Below are 24,689 nucleotides of genomic sequence, written 5' to 3' on the forward strand. Positions count from 1 at the left end.
TTTTCAGCTATTGTGAATAACACTGCTATGAACGTTCATGTGCGAGTCTTTGTGTGGACATATGTTGTCATTTACGCCCAGGGGATACCTAGGAGTGGAAATGCTGGATCATGTAATTCTATATTTAACATGATGAGAAGTTGCCAAACTGTGTTTCAAAATGGCTGCGCCATTTTACATTCCCAATATATGAAGTTTCCCATTTTTCTACGTCCACAAGGACACTCGTCATTGGCTTTCCTTTTTCACTATTGTCATTCTAGTGGGTGTGATGAGCTTTTTCATTGTGATTTTGACTTGTGTTTCCCTAATGACTAAGATGCTTAACATCACGTGTGTATTGGCTATTTGATAACTTTTTGGGAAAATCTATTCAAGCTCTATTATCCATTTTTTAAAATTGGGTTATTTGCCTTTTTATTATTAGTTTCAGGAATTTTTAAATGTACATTTTGGATAGATATTTCATATGGATCTATGATTTGCAAACACTTTTCTCCCAGGTGGTGGGTTGTCTTTTCTCTCTCTTGAAGTGTCTGGAAGTGCAAAAGCATTTAATACTGATGAGCTCCTATCAGTCTTTTCTTTTTATACTTTTTGTGTCATATCTAAGAAATAATTGCCTCATCCAACATCATGAAGATTTACTCCTGTGTTTTCTTCTGAGAGTTTTGTACTTTTAGTTCTTACATTTAGGTCTGTGATACATTTTGAGCTAATTTTTGTGTATGGTGTGAGGTAGTTGCTCTAGCATCTTTTGTTGAAAAAAACCTGTTCCTTTCCCACTGAATTTTCTTAATATTTTTGTAGAAAATCATCAGACTTCACATGTTAGAATTTACTCCTGGGCTCTCAGTTTTACTTCATGTGTCCATCCTAATACCAGGGCCACACTGTCATGATTGCTGTGGCTTTGTAGTAAGTTTTGAAATCAGGATGCCTAAGTCTTCTCACTTTGTACTTCTTTTTGAAGATTGTTTTGACTGTTTTGAGTCACTTGTATTTCCAAATGAGTTTTAGTATGAGCTTTTCAACTTCTGGGGGAAAAAAAAACCAGCTAGGATTTTGATAGAGGTTGTGTTGAATCTATAGAACAATTTAGGAAGTTTTGCCAACTCAACAGTATTAAGTCTTTTGATCCATAAACATGAAATGCCCATTTATTCAGGTTCCAGATTCTTTCCACAGTGCTTTTGTAAGCTTCAGTGCACAAGTCTGGCGCTTCTTTTCAAAATATTTCTAAGCATTTTATTCTTTTGGATGTTGTTGTGAATGACATTACTTTTTATATATATGTATAAACTTTTTTATTGAGTTATAGTCATTTTACAATGTTGTGTCAAATTCCGGTGTACAGCACAATTTTTCAGTTATACATGAACATACATACATTCATTGTCACATTCTCTTTTGCTGTGAGCCACCACATTACTTTCTTAATTTCATTTTGCAGCATATGAAAACACAGTTGATCTGGAGGTGTTGGTCCTGCATCTTGCTACCTTGCTGAATTGTTCTAATAGTGTTTTGTGGGTTCCCTAGACTTCTCCACATGGCAAGAATATACAAGACCATGTTTCCTGCAAATAAAGACAGTTACTTCTTCCTTTCTAATCTTGAGATCTTCAGCTGACCTTTATCATCACCTTGGGAATTATGGAAGGGAATTCTGCAGGGGAGAAAACTCAAGTCTAGAGAGGGTGAGCAGTTTGGGTGAGGTCACCTAGCCGGGAGGTGAGTAAATCAGGACCAGAACTGAGGACTTCTGCCCCCACCCCCACCATCACTCATCACTTTTACCACACTGCCTCTGGTTGGTAGAGTCAGAATCCGTGAAGACAATGGAGGCCTGTATCTCTGCAGCACTCCTATTGTCCTCCTTTGCTACGAGCAGCCAGATTTAGTCAAGAGGGAACAGAGTGTACATTTGCCAAACATCTACAGTATTTCTGTGTCTCTGTGTCTACAGCGCATAGTGCTGGGTGCTTTCAAATGCTATTTCAACCAATCCTCAGAAAACCCTGTAAGCTAGGCATGGTTATCCCCGTTTTATAGAAGAGGAAACCGAGGCTGTGAGATATTAAATTACTTGTTCAAGCTCGCAGAGCCCCAAGGAGGCAGAACTGTGAGCACAAAACCCTGTGCTCCTGCCCTGACTTCCTGCTTTCAAGGAAGTAGCTCCCAGAACAGCACCGTGCTAGTGCAGCCATCTAAGTGTCTGTCTCACAGACAGTGACGTGGTGGCTGCACCACGCACATGACATGTGCCCGCACACAAGACTCCATAGTGCATGTGTCCCCGCCTGTCCAGGCTTCCTCCAGACTGAGCAACCTCACGGACAGCTATGTTTTAGCCCTCCTTTGTGCATCTCAATGGACAATACGAACAATAAACGCTTCTGGGTTGAGTATGAAAGAGAGGATTCAACCTCACACACTTGGCTACTCATCCCAAACGGCCAAGGCTGAACAGTTGTGAGGAATGGCTTCCACAGGCCTCTCTGATAAGTCACATCTGGGACACTGACCCAGGCCACTGAGGTGCTGCTCTGGACTAGCCGCTTCTAATTACACTTGGCTCTGGGTCTGGGAGGGCATGGTGGTCCCAGTGAGGGCAGGTCCCTACATCCCACTCAAGTGTCTCATGCTTCCTGACACTTAGTAGGAACTCAATAGGTGTCCCTCTGTATGTGTTTTAAAATTACCTGGGAACTGCTTTATCCTAAATACTCAGCCAGTTTCCTTTTAAGCTATTGTCTGCCCCATTCCACCCCCAACTCCTTACAGAAAGCCAGTTCCCACTGCCAGTCCATCAAGGGGGACATTTTTAGTTCAGAGCAGATGAAAAATCCAAGTGGACATGGCAAAGATGGCCTCAGACACAGCCCTACGCCTCTCTCCTCCCCAGCGCCGGTCCACACCCAACCCGGGCTGGCTTTTAGGAATACAAAGCAGAAATGGGTATAATTAAGTATTTTGCAAGCTCCGTCAAATATTTTAAGAGGTAAGTAGACACCCAATTTAAAACTCCTATGGTTTACCTTTTCACTAAATTCCAAATTGGTGAGTAAGCCAATGCTCTGGTGGTTTAAAACAACTTCAGTTGTATTCCCCAGAGATTTTAGGTTTGGGAGTTGAAGCCATTTATAACCGAGAGTCTGGAAAAGTTCTCAGAAACAGCGGTTCCCTTGGGCAACATGGTGTGAGGTAGACGGTATCCGATTTACTCGGCCCCCACCTCCAGGTGGTTTCGTGGTCAGCAGGAGAATATGAATTTCTTAATAATGTGAAATAAAAAGGCTGTGCTTCTGCCAAAACCAGATTACCTTGTATTTGACTTAGCCGTATTTCATAGGTTTTCAGGTCAGGGCCAAAGGCAAGCCCTTCTCCCCGCACACGGGTCCCCTTCCTCTCCACGTTCATGGGCTGATCCTGGGCCTTGACTTGGTCGCTTCTTCTCCGTCTCCTGACGAGATCTGTGCGAGAAGAGAGATGGATTAGAAGCAGGATACACGGGTTCGAGTCCAGCTGTGGTGGTTCCTAACCCTGTGGCCTCAAAGGCTTTCTGGATTCAAGTTTCTTTTCTGAGAAAATGAGAAGGTCGAGGGCTCCTAGGGGTAGATTCAAGTGCTGTGGCGAGGTCCTCTTCCTGAGCTGCCGTCGTGACGCCTCTGGCCTGCTTCCCCGAGACCTTCTCACCGGGGCTCTGGTCGGAGGAGAGACAGTATTTGATCTGTGCCAACTGCTGTCGCCATGAACCCAGCTAGCACTGCCCTGTGGTGAGCTTGAAGACACACGGCCAGACGCTGACTTCCCAAAGCACGAGCGCAGTCTTTACCCACATCCCTCACCCTGTTAGCACTCAGCGCTATAATTCTAAAAAGAGGGAAAATGGCCTGGCTTGACGGAGGATTTGGGGGATCAGAAACCTAGGCCAGAAATTTCTATTTAAAATCACATCCTTCACTACCAGTTTCCCTGAGGAACAGTTTAATTCTTTGGGGGAAATATCTAATGGGCTCCATCCCCCTCTGGCTTGACAGGGGTAAGGCTCACATAGAGCCGCAGCCGGGAAAGGAGGGCGGCGGGGAAGAGCGGAGCCATGAGGAACTGTTTATGATACCAAGTCCCATCCACTTGCCGGCGCCGGGCCTGGCGGCCTGCGGGGCACACAGAGCTGCTGGGCTCCCGGCCTCTGAAACAAGCCTGACGGGCCAGGTGGCCACCCTGGTGGGTCACAAATGGAAAATCCAGGAAATTACATTTTTCAAAAGAGTGGGAAATACATTTACTAGCTTAATCACCTTACCTGTCATGTTGATTCCTATCAATCTTTCTAGATCTTTCGGTTTTAAGTCAAAGTATTAATAAGGCCAGAGGGTGACTTCTGCATGGCAATCAGTACCTCTTCCATCACACATGGAGACAAATAAAATGAAAAGTGACCTTATCAGTGGGCCCGGCGCTTATGTTCCTGTGAAGTGCCACAAACAAATAGATGTAAATAATGTCAAGTAGTTAAAAAATTCTATGGAAAAGGTTAAGGAAGGTTAAGGGCACCAAGAATGATGAGAACGCTGTTGTATATGGAAGGGCCTGGAAATGCCTTTCTGATCAGATGGAATCAGAGCCGAGCCCTAAAGTGAGTAAGGGGCTGGCCGTGTAGATACGTGAGAACAGAGTGTTCCAGAAGGGGAGCAGCTGGGGTAAAAGCCCTGTGGCCACACGGGCTTGGGACACTGGAGGGGCAGCAAGGAGCCGGTGTAGCCACAGCCAAAGTGAGGGGTGGGGAGAGCGGAGATGGGGTCTGAGAGCCGACAAGTGGCGTGGCTGCCACACATTCGCCCGGCTCAGATGTCCTGCTGCAGGGAGTCTGGTTGACCTGTGGTTCCACTGCTGCCTTGTGGGGCCCACCCCTGCGCCGGGGCCGAAGCCCCACTTCTCCCAGGCTGACGGAGCAGGGTCATGCCTCTGATGGGCGACTGTGGCAGAAGGACCCTTATCGATCTGGCCAAACTGTCTCACGATCGCAGGTGTCCTTTCTTCCCCATCTCCTTTCACAAATATCAGACCTTCACAAATGGGGGACTTCCCTGCCCGCTCCTGCCTCTCCCCTTCGCCTGTAACAGGTGCTGCCCCCAGTAAATTTCCTGCCTGTCTGATAAGTTATTTGTCTTAGTGGCTCCCTCCCAAAGGACATGAACTGGCACAAGGCCACATTAGGTCCTTGCAGGTCCTGTAGACTCTGAGTCTTATTCTGAGCGCAGGGAATGCCTTTGGAGGGTTTGAGTGGAGGAGCAGTGTGATAGAACTTTCATCTGAGAAACGCACTCTGGCCACTGGAGCAGGGAAAAGGGAGCAACAGGGGGTGGGTGGAGGCAGGGGGGCCTTCAGGAGGCTCCAGCTCAGACCAGGTGGGCAAATGCATGAACTGCAGCCTGACTGCTGATGGCATCCTTCTGCCAAACTGACCTTCCTGAGTCTACCCAAGACCTTCTACCAGCAAGATCCAATGACATCTTTCAGCCGCTCTCTGTGGAATTTTATCTTTGACCATTCCTGCCTTCTAGAGATGGTCTCTTTATTGGTTTCTGAGTTTCCTCTCTCCTTTCAATCTCACCTTCTAGTACCTTCCACAGACTTCCCTTTTGCCAACTCCTTGACACTGGGGCTTCAAGAAGAGCTTGGTGCCTGTTCTCTGGTCTTTGCTTGCTCTCTCTTCTCATCTTGGTGGTCTCATCCCTCATGAGGTCTTACCCCTCATGCACATTTGTTGTTAATTCCCATTTTTTACCACCTCTGCCCCAGACAAACACTAATCTGCTTTATGTCTTTTTAGCCTTGCCTTTTATGATTTCACATAAATGGACTCATTCCATATGTGGTCCTGTGTCCTGTGTTTGTTCCTTCTTATTGCTGAATAGTATTCCATCATGTGGATATCCTCCAAGTTTTTATAATAAAAAAAACTCAAAGCTACAGAAACATTGAAATAGCATTGTGAGTATCTGTGTTCTGTGATTCTCTGTTAACATGTGGCACGTTTGCTTTATTCTCACTTGAGAAATACAGGTTTCTGTTTTGTTTTGGTTTTTGTTTTTGCTGAACCAGTTGAAAGCCAATTCCTAACATCATGACACTTCACCCGCTAAATTATGTGGCGTGTATGGAATATTCTCCTATGTGACCATATTGTTTTCAGATTTTCCCTATTGCCAAAAAAAAAAAAAATCCTTTATAACCTTTTCTGAAATAAAAAAATCTAATCAAGATTCAAGCAGGCCATTTGGTTGCCATGCTTCTTTGCTCTCTCTTAAGAGTGATATCCTCGCCTTTTTGTTTTGTTTGGACTTCCACCTTGTTGACATTCTTGAAAACCCCAGATAGTTATCCGGTAAACTGGCTGCATTTTAGATTTGTCTGACTTTTCTTCATGGTTAGATTCAAGTTAACCTTTTCTGGCAAGAATACTACATTTTTTTTTCATCCAAATTAGGACAAGGAGTCATGTAGTTGGGATAGGGTGGTGAGTGCAGAGTGTCTGAGGTGTGGGCACTATTCTAGAAGAGGCTCACAGCAGCCTTCCCTATGTGGCCCCCTGAGACCACGTGGCTGTCACATTGGTAGGGTTGTTCCCACAGGCTTTTCCCTTGAGGTTCACATCAGCTTTGGGTGACATTTTTCATACTTGTCCTATGGCCAGTATTGTACTGTAAGGCCCTTATAGGAGTAGGAGCAGGTCCTACTTAATCTTGTGCTTTTCACAGTACCTAACATTGTGCCTTGAAAATAATACTCTGGAAATGAGTATTCTACCAGAATGTCTCTAAGACATTTTCTAGTGTCCTTTCTTTTTGAACCTCGATGGGCCTTTGGGACAGCTTTCACCAGTAGAGTACAACAGAAGTGATGCTATGTGACCTATGGGTCTGAGTCATACAAATACCAAATATTTTCTCCTTGCTCTCTTGGGTTGCTCGCCCTTGGAAGCCCACCAGTATGCTTTGAGAAAGATAAGCAGCCACGTGGAGGAGACACGTGTTTTATAGCATGCTGAAAGCCCCAGCTCAAGTCCCAGCCAGCATCAGTTTCCTTATTAAATAAGTCCAGCCCCCAGGTGCTAGTCACCCCCAGCCTCTGAGCTGCCCCTTGCTGATGTCACATAAAGCAGAGAAAAACTTTCCCTTCCAATTTCCATTCAAACTGCAGATTTGTGAGTGGAATAAATGCTTGTTGTTGTTTTAAGCCATTGAAGGCTTGGGGTTGTTTGTTACACAGCAGTAGATAACTGATACATCCACCCACTTCAATGCAAGAGATATGCACACCAAACAGAAATTCCAAAAAAAACCTGTTGCCAGAAAATAGTTTCACTTGGGAAGGGAGGAATTTTGCAATCCTTACAAAAGGAACAGATGTAGGTGATGATCATCAGTGGTTGCTAAAACCAGAAGATGAAGGTTGACGGGAAACTTTATAGTCAATGGATTAGCCTGACACCATCAAAACCCACAGATCAAGCTAAACAGAAAGTGAGGCAACCAGATATTATGAGCACATGATGTGATGCAGGAGCAAGTACTCAGCACCTTCTACAATGGATTCTTGCCTTAAAGAAATTAAACCTGAATCTAATCAGACTTCTAGATCAAACTTGTAGATTACAAGAAATACAGGAGCTAAAGGAACACATTAATAACACCATAATGCTAAAATCGGCCACATCCAGAATATGAGACATTTTCAGGACAGAAGGCCCAGTTTTCCATCAATAAACGGAGAATAAATAATAAACAAACAAAACAGAGGAGAACTCTTATAGGTTAAACGAGACTAAGAATCATAACCAAATACATGATCTGAGGCTTGTTAGAACCCTGATTCAAAGAAACCAACTGCTCCGGGACGTTTTTGGGATAATCAGGAAAAACTGAACATGAACTGGGTAGTAGACGATAATGAAGAATTATCATTCATTCTGTTGGGTGTGAAACAATAGTGTCATTTTTTTTGGAAAAATTCTTCAGTATGAGAGATAGGCACAGAAGTGTTTAAGATTTAAGATATTATGTCTGGAATTTGCTTTACAAATATTCCAGTGGGGGAAGGAAAACACACGAAACCAGGGCAGAATGTTCTCTGTTGTTGTTTATCACACCGTTTTGAACATTTGAAAATGTCCACAATAGAGAAGTTTAAAGTTGTATCTAAGCTCTTCAGAAGGGGTAAGCCTAGACTTAGACCATAAAACAAGCTGATGTGTGGGATCTGCTGTGGGTGAGGTGGCTTTGGAGGAAGGAACGAAGGGAGGCCACCAAAGTCTGGTGCTCAGGAGCCGTGCACCACCAGGTCCTGGGCCTCCTCCTCAAGAGGTTCTGCACAGCCCCGGGCGGGGCCAGGCATGGTGAGGGCGGTGCTGGGGGTGGGGTGCAGCGTGGCCTGTGTGCAGGCTGCAGGGAGCTGAGTCCCGGGAAAGGTAAAGGAGGCTGAAGCCCAAGCCTGCAACTCGGCAAAGAGAACGCTCTGGAGCCCCTGCAACCAGAGACATGGTGGGGAGCGGGGAGCAGAACTAAGTAAGGGTGCAACCCTGCCAGGCCTGGCTCCCCAGCTGCATCTCGGCTGCTCCCTGCCCGCACCCCGCACTCGCTCCTGCTGCAGCCTGGGGAGCGTGTCTTCACATGCTGGGGATGTGTCTGCCCAGCCTGGCCACCAAAGGAGTGAGGTCTCCCAGCATGAGTGCCGGGGCACAGCTCTGACAGCTCAGCCTGGATCCTGGAGCAGCTGGCACTGTGTCCAGGGGTGGGCACCCTAACTGGCACAGGTTGGGATGGATGCCCACTCACCACAGCTGGGAAGGTGGTGTCCTATAAGCTCCTGAATGGACCACGTTGGGGTGGGGTGAGGTGGGGGGAAGGAATTTGTCAAGGGGCAGGAGTAGCTGCTCCTGAAGAACAAAGGATGCCAGAGACCTTGAATGTCCCCCACACTGACCATCACAAATTGGGGTAAATAAGATCCCTCACTGACCTTCACCTAAAGAGAAGAGAACGAAGGAGATAAAGGGCTGAGGTCAAGGATAATGAACACCATACAGAAGCAAAAATCCTGAAGAGAAAAGTGAAACGAAACCAGGATTAGGACAGAGGTGGAAGATGGGGATGAGGACGTGGAAACAAAACAGATACTTAAAAATGAGTCAAATCCAGACTAGGGAATCCCTCCTCCTTCCGCAGGTTGTGCGGTCCATGTTTGCGACTAAGGGGACTGCCCTGGGCGTGTTTAGTATTTCACAGGGAGCTCTAGGAATCCTGGGGCGCCTTCACATCGTGAGATGCCAGGACGAAATACGAGGCTGCCATACGCGCGCGCGACTCCCACCCAGCACGACCCTGGGTGAGGCTGCAAGTGGTGGAGAGCATCGTGACCGCCAGTAGAGGGCAGTGTCGGGCCAGGCATTTCCTAGGCGCAGGGGAGGCGCTTTCCCGGCCATCATGAACCCCGTGGTTATAGTTTCTGAATTTGGGATTCACCCCTTGCAAAGCTTCCTGAGCAATGGTAATGAGTGGTAATATTTTTTTTCCCTTCAAGTGAATTTGAGTGTCTGCTTCAGGAGATGATGTGTAAATACGAGGTAATAAATAGGCTGTCCAGCTTCATCCCTCCCAGAAGCCACAGACCCCTGCGTGCTGTTTGATAGGGTTGCCCTTTAACGGGGGATTTAGGTGATGTGCATTTACCAAATGCCTGCTATGTGCCAGACACCGTGCTAAAGTTAACCCAAATTAACTCTGGCTGAAGGGATGATTATTTCCATTTTTCAGATGAGAAAGCTGAGGCTCACTGGAGTTAAGTGACTTGTGTGAGATCCCAGGACAGGGACAGACAGGTCCATTGGGATCCAAAACACTTCCCACTAGGCCACATGCTTCTCATGGGTCCTCAGTTGCTGCCAGTTTTCATCCTGCCTGATGCTTCTATTTTTAACTCGAAAAGCTCCCTGTTCCAGTGATGTCTTACTGTTTGGAGTGGGAAATATCAGTACATCAGAAAGATACTTCTCACACCTAGCCAAGTGATGAAATTGCTCGTCTGAGTTACTCTTTCATTCCTAAGGTAGAGTATCTTTCAGTACATTTAGATATGCTAAGAGCACCCAAGGAGAATTATGCACACTAATCATTAGGCGATGTACAGTGTCAGCTCCAAACACCAAGTGTTTATATACTGATCGCTGGTGCTCATTGATCGGAGCAGATAAGCTGCGGCTAAAACCACGACCTAAACTATTTTTTCCTCCCATGATGTGGGAGGCTGGTCTCACTCCTCTGTGGCCACACCTGACCCAAGGCAATGAACTTGGATGGGCCAGCATCACACCTCACACATAGGTTTAGATTTGTTTGTTTTTTATAGATTGATTGGTTCACACTAGATTCAGCCATTAAGGTTACTGGTTATCTCACACTCTTGAATAGCTGAATTTGATCATTCTTTATCAATTCCTGGCATTAATGGTTGATATTTTTATCTGGTACCTGTTGTTGATCACCCACCAACCATCCCAGGTTCTACATCAATTGAAAAGATGCATTGGAGAATATGGCTTGGATCTAAGACCTAAATGTGCTCCCCCCCCCTTTTTTTTTTAACAGAATTGAACTCCATCCTTATCTATCGCCCCTGCCCTAGTCACAGGTGGAATGGCTGGAAAACCAGAGCAACCCCCTGCCCCGGCACAAGGAGGACTCCTGTCCTGGCTGAATTTATGGGGAGGGGCCTCCCAACCCCCTGCAGGCAGACAGGGTGGGAGGGAGCTGCAGCCTGTTGCATGCCTGAGTAACCACTCCCAGTTGTGTGAGGCATGTGGCCGATCTGCGGTCACTGGGGGAGAGGAGGGTGGCTCAGTGGGTGGGGAGGAGACGGACACTTCATCACCAGGGAGAGCTGGCAAAGCTTCAGGATCGAGGTATTGACTGCATTTCTCTCATGTGTGGAAGCACAAGAGCCAAGAGTAAGGAGTTTCCCCTCCAAACACCCGCCGTCTTTAGAAGTCTCTAGAAGTACTCAGTAAAATGGGACTGTGTCTCAGAAGAGATTCCATCTTAAATGCGGTAATTAATTCAAGCTCTTTTCCAGCTTTGCACGGTGAGGATAGATTAAATTGTCTGGAAATTTCTTTGCGCTTTGATACAAATTAGCTTTTCCAAAATAAAGGGTGTTTAAAACAAAAACGCCCGAACTTACATTTTTGTCTTTATGCAGGAAAATAATTTTTGTTTCTGTCCCTGTATTCTGGTTATTAAATACTTGCACCAAGCTAGAGCACTCTAGGAAGATAAAACAGTGCATCCTTTTGAGTCTAGTGACTTCGAAACTATGAGCATGAATGTCTCTAATCAAAAATAACTCCCCTTTTAACATTTTGGGGTTATTTTTGCTGCAGGCCCTACACTTCACACCATAATCAAAGCCTGTTATCTCGGTCTTGCAATATTTGTGACTCAGACTTCATCAGGACTGTGTCTGGCGCATACATCAGTAGTTGCATTTAAAGATGTGCAGATTGTGAACTTTTCTTTCAACTTGATCTTGCATATTTCATTTGAAACCGCTGCTTTAACATACCAAATTCTGTCTTTGAACAAGTTAAGAAAGTAAGTTGTATTTCCCTGTAAAGCAGATTTCGATTTGTATGTTAGGTAGGTACTTCGAGCAATGCACTGTTAATTCTTCCAGGTCTCTTTGGTATCATATAGTTATTTGAAAATTCACTAGTCTAAACAGGGTCTCAACTCATCTTTAGACCCTCCAAATGCTAAAGGCAAAGTGCAGAGAGGAGGCTAGTGGTGGGAAAGTCTGACTTATGTAATATCCTCAGGTTGCCTGGCCCTGAATCGGGTATATAGTCACTGCTTGGAGCCGGGTCAGCTTGAGGTGATGTATGTACATACGTTCAAGCTCTAAAATGCACCATTAACTTGAGGCCCCCAGATTTCAGTCCTTTGGGAGCCTCTCCTTCCACAGCTGGACTCCTTCCAGAGGGAGAGGGGAGGTAAGATTCCTGGCTGCCTTGTCAGTCTCCCCTGTCTGGCAGCCTTCCCTCCTTTAGAGAGATTTATGGCAAACCCATGTGCGATAACCAGCTGCAAGACACGGGGGCTTCTGGCTTCCTGGAGACCCGCGTACCTCCGTGCGGTTCCCTGAGTGCGAGTCTCAGAAGCAGTCCTGGATCATGGGGCCGTTTCCACTGAGATGACCGAGCCCTGGCGGGCTGATGAGCAGCCTGGTGGCTGGAGGGAGGGGCGCGGCTGCTGGGAGGGGTACGGGCGCTAGGCCGGTGGGACCTGGCTTGGAGCTAGAGCTCTGCCCTCTGGCCAGCTGCGTGGCCCGAGCCTCGTCACTCGGCCACTTTGAGACTTAATTCTCCCATCTGCAACATGAGGACAATATTATCTGTCTTTGAGAGTTATCTTGAAGACTAAATAAGATGGAAACCCTGAAGTCCCCTGTCCTTGAGGGCGGAAGCTCCCCAGATGGCACAGTAGCAGACACAGCACCGGCAGTGGCTCCCTTTCTGTGGGCTTGTTGTGGCTGCGAATTGTACCAGGTGCTCCGTCACACACTGGTGACCCGGGGTTGGTGGGCCGTGGTGGTTAAGAGCAAGGACTCGGGGTCCAGGCTCCCTCGGTGGAGTCCTGGCTCTGCTGAGAATTCAGCTGTCTCTCTGGGCCTCGCTTACTTTACCTGCAAAGGGGGGCTACCGAGAGTGCTTGTCCCCTAAGGGACTTGTGAAGGTGAAATGTGTCAGTCTCCTGAGGCTGCTGTAAGTACCACAAATCAGGTGACTTAGAACCACACACTGTTACCGTCTCTCAGCTCTGGAGGCTGGAAGTCAGAAACCAGCGTGTGGGCGGGGTCGCGCTCCCTCTGAAGGCTCTAGAGGAGGATCCTTCCTTGCCTCTCCCAGCTGCTGGAGCCCCAGGCGTCCCTTGGCCTGTAGATGGCCACCTTCTCCCCGCGTTTCAAATCATCTTCCCTCTGTGCGTGTCTGCCTCTGGGTCCAAACTTCCCGTTTTATAAGGACATCAGTGTTGGATTAGGGTCCACTCTATGGCCTCGTTTTAACTTGATCTCTCTATAAAGACTCAATTTCCAAATAAGGTCGCATTCTGCAGTGCTGGAGGTTAAGGACTTCAACATGGCCTTTTTGGGAAGACACGATTCAATCCATAACAGATCAACTTAGAACAACCCTTGGCACACAGTAAGCCTTACATACGTGTTAACTATTTTCATCTTTAATGCTCAGCACAGTCCAGCCAGGGAAGTACTATTATTCCCATTTTAGAGATGGAAAAATGAGGCTGCAAGAAGTTAAAGAGTACCCTCAACTCCCACAGCTAGAAAGGAGGAAGACCCCCGAAACCCCAGCTCTAGTCTGTCTGGCCACATGCCTGTCATCTCTCCACTGCCCGCATCACCTCCCAGAGAGGGACGGGCTGCCCGCACCCTGGTTCAGTGTGCCCGGCACACCTTGTTGTAACTCCCGGCAGGTGGCCCCAGAGGCCTGCCTGCAACTCTGGACTCAGAACTCACCGGAGTGCTGCCTCTGGGTGAAAATGTGTATGTTCTAAAAGGCTCATCTCCAACATCCTTTTTCATATTTTGTAACCTGTATTTATATCTCCATGTTCTGGCTAAACTGATGTGCCTAAAATATGACTTCGTTTCTCACTTTTCAGTCGGCTCTTTTGCTGTCTAGTAGACAGAGGCACATTCACCTAATGGAAACACAGGTGGATGTCAGAAAAACACAACAGATGGCTTCAGAAGTTAAAGATTAACGTGACCTTGCAAAAGCGAATTAAGAAAGCTCTTGTATGATAGAGAAGTTCCTCATTGGCTGTGGAGCCTGAGTGTTTAGTGATACAATCCTCCATGTAGTTGCTTCTCTGCGTGTGTGTTTAGAGACATAAATAAATGGTTTAAAAAAAAAAAAGGCAGGAGGGCTTGTCTTGAAACCAGCATAGTTTTGTGTTCCAGAGCACAATTAGAATGTCTAGATCCACTGCAGCTGTGAGAAGTTCCGGAAGTGTCACCCTGGAAGGGAAGTGATCCAAGTTCCCGCTGCTTGAGCTCTCTTTGCTCCTCCAGCACCCCAACCCCCCTGCTCATTAGCACAGGGACCGTGAGCAAATGCTCAGCCCTCTTACAGCTAATATGTATAAATGCAGACAGTCACTCCTTACTTCTGAGTTGACGGCTGGAGGGCTAGACCAGGAGGCCAGCTGAGGTCCCTTCCGTGTCTGAGGTGTGTGTGTGTGTGGGACCACACACACTCACTGTGCCGGCGACCTCGAGCACAGGTGGTTGCCCCTATTTAGTTAAGGACCCCTACCCAAGTGGTCAGTGTGATTTCTCTAGAAATCCACATCTTATGATTTTCTTGGGTGGTTGTGCTGGGTTTTCTCTACTTGTCTCTGCACTCTTCCCCCTTCTTCAGCCTGCCTGGAGCGCCAGAAGACTGACCTCCACACAGTGCCCCAGCTGGACTGTGGGGACAGTGGGGTCAGGGTACTGATACCCTCCAGGCCCCCTGCTGGCCACACCCGCTCCCCTTGCTCTTCAAGCCTGGGGCGGCTGCAGGCTGGGTGGACATGGCTCCCCACTGCCAGGAAGCCTGGCCGCTTCACCGTCTCCTAGTGGTTCCCCAGGACCCTGGCCACCCCTCTATAGGCAGCCCCCACGAGGACAGTCTAGACCATCTGTGTATTCTGCCAGGACCTTGACTGAGTGAGGCTACGGCTCTCCTGAACTGTACTCGCCCAGCACACCATTAAGAGCATCTCTCCTTTCAAGGAAAGGGAGCCCTGAGTGATGGAAAGTGAAACGCTACGTTTTCCCTGAGTAAGAACTATCCACCCCTCGTCCTGTCATCACTTTGCACCGGCTGCCACCTCTGTGTGCAGGGCTCTTTGTGCCTGGAAAAGTCCCACTGAGCTTCCAGCTCCCAGCTCCTCTAGAAGTTTCCTTGACTCTTCCAAGCAGCCTTGACTGCGCCTCCTTCTACATTCCCACCGTGTACACTGCCTTGTCCCACTTCTTATCTGTTACTGTTACTGTGAAATAGGAACAAATAAAGGATGCTTCCCATAGCCACAGAGTTGCCAGATAAAATGAAAGCCATCCAGTTAAATTTGAATTTTAGACAACCAACAAATAATTTTTAGCAGAAGTATGTTCCATGGAATATTTGGGACAGACTTAAAGTAAAAAAAAAATTTCCTTGTTTATCTGAAACTGAAATTTAACTGGGACTCTTACGACTTTTTTTTTTTTTTTTTTTTTTTGCTAAAATAAACCTGGCAACTCTAACTAGAATGGCCTTCTAAAGTGGGTGGTTCCTGTTCAAAGAAACACTTTCTTTTTATTTTTTCCTTTTTTTCTTCCTCCCCCCTTCTTTTTAGCATTCTGTAAACTAACAAGCTAGGTAAATTTAGCAGCTGAGCAGGTGCTCTGGAGGGCTGAATTACTTTTGAGAAAACATTGAAGTTTGGAGAGAAATTTTGGAGGTAGGTGTTGTGGAGCAGGGAATGGAGCAGAGATGAGTCAGTGAATGTACGAGGCTAGGACCTTTTGAGTGTGGGGCCAAGGAGGAAGCCCTGGTGGGGGTAACTGAAAGGACTTTTAAGAACTTGGATGTCTAATACTCAGTTTGAAGATCTGCACCGCTCTGTTTTCCCGTTCGCACCCCACTGAAACCCTGGTGAAGTTCCCCTAGTCATGAATATTTCATGGGAGGGGGTTTCTTTGTGCAAAGCACTGAGCCTCATTTCTGGGGTGCCATATGTTATGGGAGCAGGAGTCTAGAAGTAGAGATGCCTGCAATTACATGAGTGTCATGGGGATTTGCAAGAATCTTGGTGGAAATAGCATTGGGAAAAATCATGTGGAAAGCTCAAGAGAAAGGAGGCTTTGGCTGATGTCTCTATTACATTTATTTATGTGGCTGTCTAATAATATGAATGCAAGTTAATGTCAACAGTGCTTACCATGTGCTATGTATCCCCATACTTAACATGCGTACACAAAGACGCCCCTCCCTTTTCACCATTTGAATAAGCACAAACTCCAGTTACCACAGTTCAGTTAAATAACACCAGTTCCCCAACAACATGATTCTAATTTCAGTTACCACACTGTATTGACTACGATAAATCTGGCAGCCTTGGTTGTAGCTATCGCAGCATAAGGTATAAACTTCACTGCTAGCTCCTGAGTCCACAAATCACTATGCAGATAACACATGTGCATCATAATCAGTGACCAATCACATCACTTCTTTTGAGGTCTGTTGGTGATTGGTTGCTGCCCACCTGCTGTTTAGTTTACGCACCGACAGCAAAGCATATAATGGTGTTGCCTCTTTGTCTCCCAGTGGTAAAGCCATATAACTTAATTTGTAATGGACTACTGCTGTTGAAGAATGCTCCAAGTCACCTTGATTCTCTTGGACACTTGAATGAAGATCTGAAAAGTTTCTTTTTATGTCAAAAACAATTTCAACAATGCGGCAAATCGACAAGGAGTTATTTCAATTTTTAACGCCTATTTTCTTAGGTGGACTTTTGGACAGGCTTTTGAGGCTACAGAGGGATATCATGCAATTTCTTTAGCTGAGTTTTGGAAGAAATATGACATAAAATGTGCAAATGAAAACATTCAAGCATCATGGCAGAAAGTGACAGCAAGTAATACACATGTGGTCTGGCAGAAATTTGTACTGCACGGCGCCAATAACTTTGCAGGATTTGAATCTAAAGGAACTGGAATCAGAGAGGAAATAGCTGTCCATGGGAATGTTGACACCGGCACCACTGGAGACTGACTTTGCAGCCAGAGGAACCTGGTGAGGTGAACTTATTGATGTAAATGAGGAAGATGGTTGTGATGAAAAGGATAAAGATGTCCTGGAGGAAGTGACACCAGCAAAAACCTTCACATTAAAAGAAGTCTCAGACAGATTTCACAGCATTGAAAACATAAAGAGGGAAATGTTTGAAGATGAGCCACACTTAGAAAGGGTCTGACCATTTGCCTCGGCACAGAAAAGATGCTCCCTTGGGTCGTTTTGTATCTCAGGACAAAGACGGCGAGCACTGTTTTTAAAAAATAAATAAATAAAACTCTAACTCTCAATATCTGTAATGATTTAAATTACAATCTACTAATAAATACTAATTTTGCTATTTTCTTCATCTCTCCATACAGTTCTAACTTACAGTAAGAGAGTTTTTAAATATTTTGACAACAATTTTTAAAGGGCATAGAAGGAACAGTTGTAATCTTCCCTACTGATTATTAAGATAGCTTTGCACAGTTTCAGCTAGCGTAATTTTTATGGCCCCACGATGCCAAGCAGAGGGTGAACAGCATATCTCTGTATCTCACAGTAACTATTATTATGCCCATTACTCAGATGAGGAGATTGAGGCTTCAGGGAGTCTAAGCTACCTGTCCAAGGTCCTGCAGATAGTAAACAGTAGAGCTAGGATCTGAACCTATGCACTCTGACTCCAAGACCTGTCCGCCTAACCCATATGCCACACTGTTCCCCCTACCAGGCTATGAGCACATCAAAGACAGGGGCCACATCTTTTGATCTTTATACACCTGGTATGTAAACATTATTTGATAAACACGTTGAGTGAATGAAAAAAAAAAGAATTAAGTGAAGTAAGAAACCATAAAAGGAAATAACATTTACTGTTTGAAAATGGTAAGAACAGATTAAGACTGATTTAAGACTAAGTAACAGCAACCCTCTAGATGTCCAGTGACACATAAAATAGACAGATCCTCCATCATTTCATTTGGTGTGAAGGCCAGCCGCTTCTGAGATGTTTGGAAATATATAATGTGGTGCAGAGGATTATGAGTACTTGCTAAGAAATTCTGGTGATGGTCGTTACATCAGAACACACTCGACTAAGACTCTGGGGAATAAAAACCGAAGGTGTCACATCCTGCTCCTTTCAGAAGGCAGTTGTAGGTGTGGACAGTATTCTGCGAGCTCCCACAGAGAAAGACAAGCAGCAGGCCCCGCCCTGGCCGCTGGCCCGAGAGCCACCAGCACGTTGCAGTCAAATGCAGCGGCTCTTGACGGAGGTGGGGTCTGCAGATGGGCTTCAAGAGTCCGTAGCTCCTTCAAGGATCAGGCTGATTGCCACATTTTGTGTTACTAAGTTGATAAAGTCTTGAGTCTTAGGGCTAAGAGGGAAAGGGAGACAAACATCCAGCTTTTGGGAACTTTTTGTTCCAGGCGCTGCCCCCCCCCCCCCCCCCCCCCAGTTTTCACAGTGAGCCCTGAGCCTCCCGGCGTGAATGTTAAAGCCCCACAGAGCTGCGTCTGGGGGAGGAGGAGCAGAAGGAGGCCTTCTTTCCACCGCGCCCGAACACCCACCCGAGGGCTGCGGTTTGTGACAGCGTCGGGAACATCTCTCCTGACGCCTTGAGCAAAGGGAACAAATAATCAAACTACAGCAAAGCTCTGTTTAGAAAGCCCAAAGCCGAGAAAAATCACAAAGAGTTGCAGATGTATAAAAATAGATACAGGTCAGGCAGGAGTGTGGAGACGAGAGCCTGTGGGGTGCAGAGGCCGGTACATTGTGTTCTGTGGTCCTGCTTGTTCAGCCACCACTTTTACCCCAGCAATAAAAACGGAAGAGCGAGAGAGGGACAGCGTGGGGAGGGGAAGCGGCCTGAGTAAGAGCAGACAGGCTGTTACAAACACAGACTGCCAGCCTCAACATATTCACGGGAAGGAAAATCGACTCGGCTGGGGGAAAGGACCTGGAGCAGATGGGGAGACAGAGAGCGTGCGTCCCCTGCTGGCTTCCAGGAGAGGCGGTGCTTCCCAGAACAAAGGGACGCCCCTGGGGACTGGCACAGCATGTGATTAAGCCTGTGAAGAACACACCCTCCCACTTCAACTCAACCCGCTAAAGGAAAAACCCACTTTCTAAACAGGGGTCTGAGAGGCCCTTCTTGTTGAAAGGGCTCAACTCTGCACTTGGAAACCCTGTAATCATATAAGGAAAACCACTGGTTCCAGGATCTCCTTCGGGCCTCGTGCGCTCACAGGAAGAGGGCAGGACCCTCCGTGCTGGTGCATCACGTCCAGCCTTTGGAGAAGGCTGGGTCTCAGGAGCGTGGGAATGGACCACTTGCCCCAGAGGTCCGAGTTCCCCTCAGAGTGATGAGCCGCTCTGGGCCAGCCTAGACCAGCTGGGACGCTAGGTGGGAGCAGGAACCAAAGGCACCCCTGGAGGCCTGTCTCAAAGACACTTCCCCAAATAACACCACAATTAAAGTCTGTGAAGCTTGCTCGAGTCTGTGGATACCACCAACCAGTTGATATATAAAGAAGGAACTGAAACTGATGCTACGTCCTATACAGTGGAGAGGAGAGAAGACCCATTATGGGAAAAGCTAAGGGACTTAGATACCCACAGGAAACAAGGCTTCACCATCTGAGAGTTTAGATTATGGTAGAGCCGTGCGCTAACTGCACACAGAGATCCTATCTCTCTGCAGTCAGGCCTTAGGATGTTTCCCAAAAAACCTGTGTAAGAGGTAAAGAATTTAGATTAGCAGAAATTCTCTGGGAGAATCTCTCTCAGTCTCTGTCTTTGTCTCTGTCTCTCTCTTCTTTAGGATATTCGGGGTCTACAAATTTTCAAAATTATATTTTATGGTTTCTCCTTTTTGTTTGCTTAGAAATAAAGTGTATGTGTTGAGAGGAGGGCGTGCTGGCAAGAAGAAAGAACAACAGCAAACAGATAAGCAAACAAAAAAAAAAACCACTCTGATTAAGCACAGTCAGTGAGCTCGGTGAAGCGTGTTTCATCCCGGTGCCAAATGACGTTCACAAAAATTGCAGCAATTTTTGATGCACTTGCCAATGTTTGTTATTTTTACTTTAAAGATGTAACAGATTGCTCCAAAATAAATAATTTAAGCCTAACGTTTCAAAAGAGTCCAAGTGCAGCGTCTTTCACTTCTGGCTTCTCTTTTGGGACAAAGCTGTACCCAACAGAAGCAGCCCCCGTCTCTGTGTAACACTCCATTTGGAGGCTTGTTTCTTGCTTTGTTTTTCCGAGTAGAATCTGTTTTTCACCGTCCTGTTCCAAACGTCATAGGTTCTGTCATTGTTCAGAGCTGAAGCGGTAACTCCTCTTATCCAGGAAGAAAGGGAACAAACCCCATAGCATCTAGATTGGTGATCTGGTGGGAGGAGGGTTTGGAAAAAGTGCAGAGAGAGCTATGGGTTGAGAATATACCCAAGTCCCATGGGAATCTACAGTGTCCGTACTGAGTCTTATTAGGCGTCAAGCCATGAGCAATGGGTCAAATTTTACACACAAGGTCCTTAGATTAACTTAAAATAGCTTCAGACTCGGCAAATTAACTTCACCCAAAATGTCCCCATCCTCGGTCGATATTGGACTTCTTACTGAATCGTTTGCCTTTATGTGCAGTCTAAGACAGAAGAAATATCTATGATTACAAAAAAAATCAAAAGCAAAGCCTTGTGGTGTTCTCTGCTTCCTAAATGAGCCTGAATGGCTTTTCACTTCAGAAGAGAAAGATAAAATATAAAAATACAAGAACAGTAAACCAACAGCCTCGTGTTTTCATTAACACAGGTCGCCATTGTGAGGTCCATCAGATGATCGGGAACTACATGTGGGACCCCGCCACCAAGAAGTCATTTGACATAGGTGTCAACAGGGACAGCCTGATGCCGCTCTGGTGGAATGGATCGGAACCTCTGTGGATCACTCTGACCAAGGCCAAAAGGAAAGTCTACATGTACTACTGGCCAGGTGAGTGTGTTGACATCTAGGTCCCACCAACCTTCCAGATCTCCAAGCACCACGGATTCACTGAGTTTGAAGCATGTAGATGTGTTTGAAGACCAAGCCAGGGTTTGGAAAACGGGAATGGTGTTTGAGAAATGTCTTATATTCAATAACAAACGATTTGAATTTTTATATCACTGAGTAGCTAAAAAGTCTCAACACTAATTTGCCTGTAAACTAGCTTGTCACCTCCAGAACACCTCCTGAAGGGCAGGAAAGGGCCAGTCGCTTTCTCTGATTCACGGTTCAGCAACTAATGTGATGTGACCAAGATCAGTTTACGGTGTTACGTGTCCGGAGGGCAGAATCTAAAAAGATAGGCCTCTTGAATTTCCTTAGTCACCTAAATGAAGATTAGCTAACCACCTGGCCATGTCGAAGTCTTGATAGAAATCGGATGAAGCATCTCTTGTTTCTTAGACACTGTCCAGTCCTTCTAAACTGGGTCCACAAGTGAAGGCTCCCTGAGAACTAGCTGTCTCTGCAGGCCCTGCCGCCCAGTCTGAGCCAGGCGAGCCCTGGCCCCTCCATTCTTACTGGCCGACAGCTGAGGGATTAATGTCCCTTCTCTCCTTTCTCCCTCCACCTTGGTCCCCCTCCAGCCACAGCTAATAGCCCAGGGAGTGTTCATTTGTCTCTGCAAGATTAAGTGTGGTGGCATTTCTTCTAAACATGACTTGATTTTATTTTTCTTCTCAAATCCTCCTCTTCCCTCTCCACTCCCCGCAGGACATTGTACAGTCCTCTTGATGGGGCCTGGAAAGTCTTCATTGCTCCAGTGAGCTGTGTTATGACACTTTGAGTCTCGCCATTCTGTCAATATTTAGAAGTGCAATTTAGAAATGGCAGTAGTTCAAGTCTCCCTGTCAGGTAGATAAAGCAGCAGACTGAAAAATTGATCACTGGTGAAGAGTAAAAATACCCCACCTCAAGTCTTGAGAAATTTAATCCTGTAAACAGAGCCTTTATTACCCCACCCAACGGTGCGACGGGGCCATGCAGGGGGAAGTGTGCCTCAGGAAGTGATCCCAGGCACTAAATCAAATATTGTGGGGAAGGTCCAAAGAAGTCATCCAGGACCAGCATCACCACGACCTAGGAGTGTTCTGCACAGGATGAGAGCTGAGTGTGTGTCATTCACTAATTTCATTGCCCTCTTCCATTCTTCTGGTTTGAGGTCAAAGGAGTTCTACTGAGGGGGGAAAGGAAGAGGATCCCGTGTTCACTTTATCTTGAGAGCAACCCAGAGCAGAGAAGGATGCCTTGAGGGAGGAGGTGAAATGGGGAACATAGGCGGATAGTAAGATATTCCATGCAAACAGAGTTTCAGCTCTTTGGGCGATCAGTGCTACTTCATACAATGGCAACAGTTTTTAAGTTTATTCTTATGGCTATCACAAAATACAAAAAAGGAACAAAATCAGCAGCCTTTTGAGAGTCTGTGGTTAAAACTCTTTGGGGCAACTGTCTGGAGACTCTAAGTTCTACATCCTCAATCATAGGTTTGCAGTGCTAACTCCACACAGCCACGTAGTCGGGGGGAGCTGGAGGCAGCCATTCACGTGGCCCTGGGCTGCCGTTGGGTGTGGGCCTGGGCTCTCTGCTGGCCTCTCCCTGTCCTGTGCAGGTGTTGAAACAAACCAGACACCTTTTATGTGGGGAAAGACACATTTCCACCTGGCTGCTTCTCCCCTGCTTCCCATAGGTGGGTTGGGTGCCTCAGGGCCAATCAAGTTTTGGTGGTTAAAATCAAGGTGATTTCATTTGGGTGAGTGAGGAGGCAGGTTCTGGCTACTGATCAGGAATTGTGGGTTGTTTACAGCATCTTGCCCTTTCCTGCCATGATGGACGCTTGGCAACCCTGCATTGGGCTGAACTTAGATGAGTACACTTAGGCTCAGGAAAAATCAGGAGCCCAGCATCAGTCGGGAAAATGTATGAGTTAGTATTACAGCCCTGTTCCTGGGCTCTTATGTTCGTGACTCCAGACATCTGGATGAGAACTGGAATTTTTTTTTTCCAAACAAATACTTAATAGTCAAATACGGGAGTCCAGATTTTCACTAAATTTTCCAATAATATCACCAATTTGGCTTTAAACTTTAAGATGTATATAATTTTAGGACCAGAAGACGCGTTAGTCAGTATGTAGTTTGCTTGTTCCTACGCTTATAAATCAAGACCTCTCTAGGAAACTGATCAAACCTCTGGACTTTCAGGGGGAGGTACAGCCCAGTGGTGGAGCATGCGCTTAGCATGCACAAGGTCCTGGGTTCAAGCCCCAGTGCCGCTATATAAATAAATACATACATACATATATACATACCTGCCTACCTACCTAATTACCCACCTCAAAACAAACAACTATGGATTTTTTTTTTTCCAGGAAGACAAATGCATACATACTACACTCACAATTTTGGCTCATGTAATATAAAAGACTACAATGACAAGGATTGCCAAATGGTCTCTGACTCGGCAGGCAACACATATATAATATTTAATTGATTCGATTTTTCCCATGTGATGGAAACATGTGTTAAAAACTCACCAAAGTATCAAGTGAAACCCAGCTCCTCTAGTCAATGTTGTCTGTCAGGAGGAGGCTCAGGTCATAATTCTCTGACTCTCTGGGTTGAATTCACCTGATTCATTTCCTTTGTTTGTCAGTAACTTTGGTAAGACCCGCATCTCTGCTGTTGTCTCCCTGGGTCAGCAAGAAAAAGATCACAAATCTGCATTTCAAGTTAGAGGTTATCTCAGAGAAGAGATCTTCAAAAGCACTCTGCAGAACCTCGAAGCGCCCTCCCTTCCTGCTGCAGAGAAGCCCAGGAGGTGCGGCCTGGCTGGACCGCTGCCAGCAGAGCAGTCCCCCCGCGCTGGAAAGTTTTCACAGCTGTCCAGCCACGTCCAGTCTCCTCTCGCAGGATGGTATCTTGGCCAAAAGAGCCCACAGTTTCTCCGCAGCATCCATTAAGGTAATTAGAAAGCCTGAACGAGAAATCCAGGGACAAACTTCCCTTCTTCACAAATCATGGCCAATCTGTTTGTCCATAAAACATATTAAAAGGGTGTGACTCAAGGCCCTGGAATAAGCTCTCAGGAGACAACTGTGAGCAAAACCAGATACAGGCTCCCCCCCACCCCCACCCCCCTGCCCGGGAGAACTTACCATCCAGTCAAGGAGACAGATGATAATCTAATACTTGCCCAAATAAATGAAAAGTACACTTGTTTAAAGTATAATCATGAAAAGAATATTGCAGCGTGACCTCATCTAACAAGGGGTCTGGTTTCACCCCAGAGGCTGACATGAGTTAACACCTGAAAGGAAGGGTGAGGTGGGGACCGGCGGGAAGGGGCATCCAGACTGAGGGCGCGACGTGTGTTAAGGGATGGGAGGAGCACGGAAGGTTCAAGAAGCTAAGAGGAGGATGGATGCGGTGTGGATGGGGCCGCCCGCAGTGGGGAGAAGCTGAGGCCAGACCACGCTCCATGGGCCAAGCTGAGGAATTTACTCTCATCCTAAGAGGATTAAGGCGTCACTGGAAGTTTCTGAGGAGGAAGGCGACAGTACCATATGTGACAAGATCACCCCAGCTGCCGCGTGGAGAAGGGAATGTGGGCAGGCTGAGCGGGTGGGTGAGGGGTGACCCACCAGCCGAGAAGTCACTGCCTGGATCTAGGGAAGAGGTGAGAATAGCAGACAAGGGTAACAGAAGTGGTGAGAAATGGCTGGGTCAGGGACATGGTGAAGCATTAAAG

The 24,689-nt window shown here is 46.5% G+C and overlaps 1 protein-coding gene and 1 long non-coding RNA gene across 5 annotated transcripts in view; one reads left to right on the plus strand and one right to left on the minus strand.

Moving 5' to 3' along the window:
* Window positions 1–24,689, plus strand: part of ENPP6 (ectonucleotide pyrophosphatase/phosphodiesterase 6) — an 83,248-nt gene that overhangs the window by 25,805 nt on the left and 32,754 nt on the right. For all 4 annotated transcript variants that reach the window (XM_032468808.1, XM_032468807.1, XM_032468809.1 and 1 more), the window contains one exon: window positions 20,709–20,888. In XM_032468808.1, the coding sequence (XP_032324699.1) occupies window positions 20,709–20,888 (180 nt within the window). The remainder of the gene's footprint in view (window positions 1–20,708; window positions 20,889–24,689) is intronic.
* LOC116660111 overlaps window positions 23,370–24,689 on the minus strand; it is a 62,421-nt gene continuing 61,101 nt past the window's right edge. The window contains exon 6 of the long non-coding RNA XR_004315496.1: window positions 23,370–23,631. This is a non-coding gene — a long non-coding RNA (uncharacterized LOC116660111). The remainder of the gene's footprint in view (window positions 23,632–24,689) is intronic.

The sequence above is a fragment of the Camelus ferus genome, chromosome 26, assembly GCF_009834535.1.
Source record: "Camelus ferus isolate YT-003-E chromosome 26, BCGSAC_Cfer_1.0, whole genome shotgun sequence".
NCBI classification, from domain to species: domain Eukaryota; kingdom Metazoa; phylum Chordata; class Mammalia; order Artiodactyla; family Camelidae; genus Camelus; species Camelus ferus.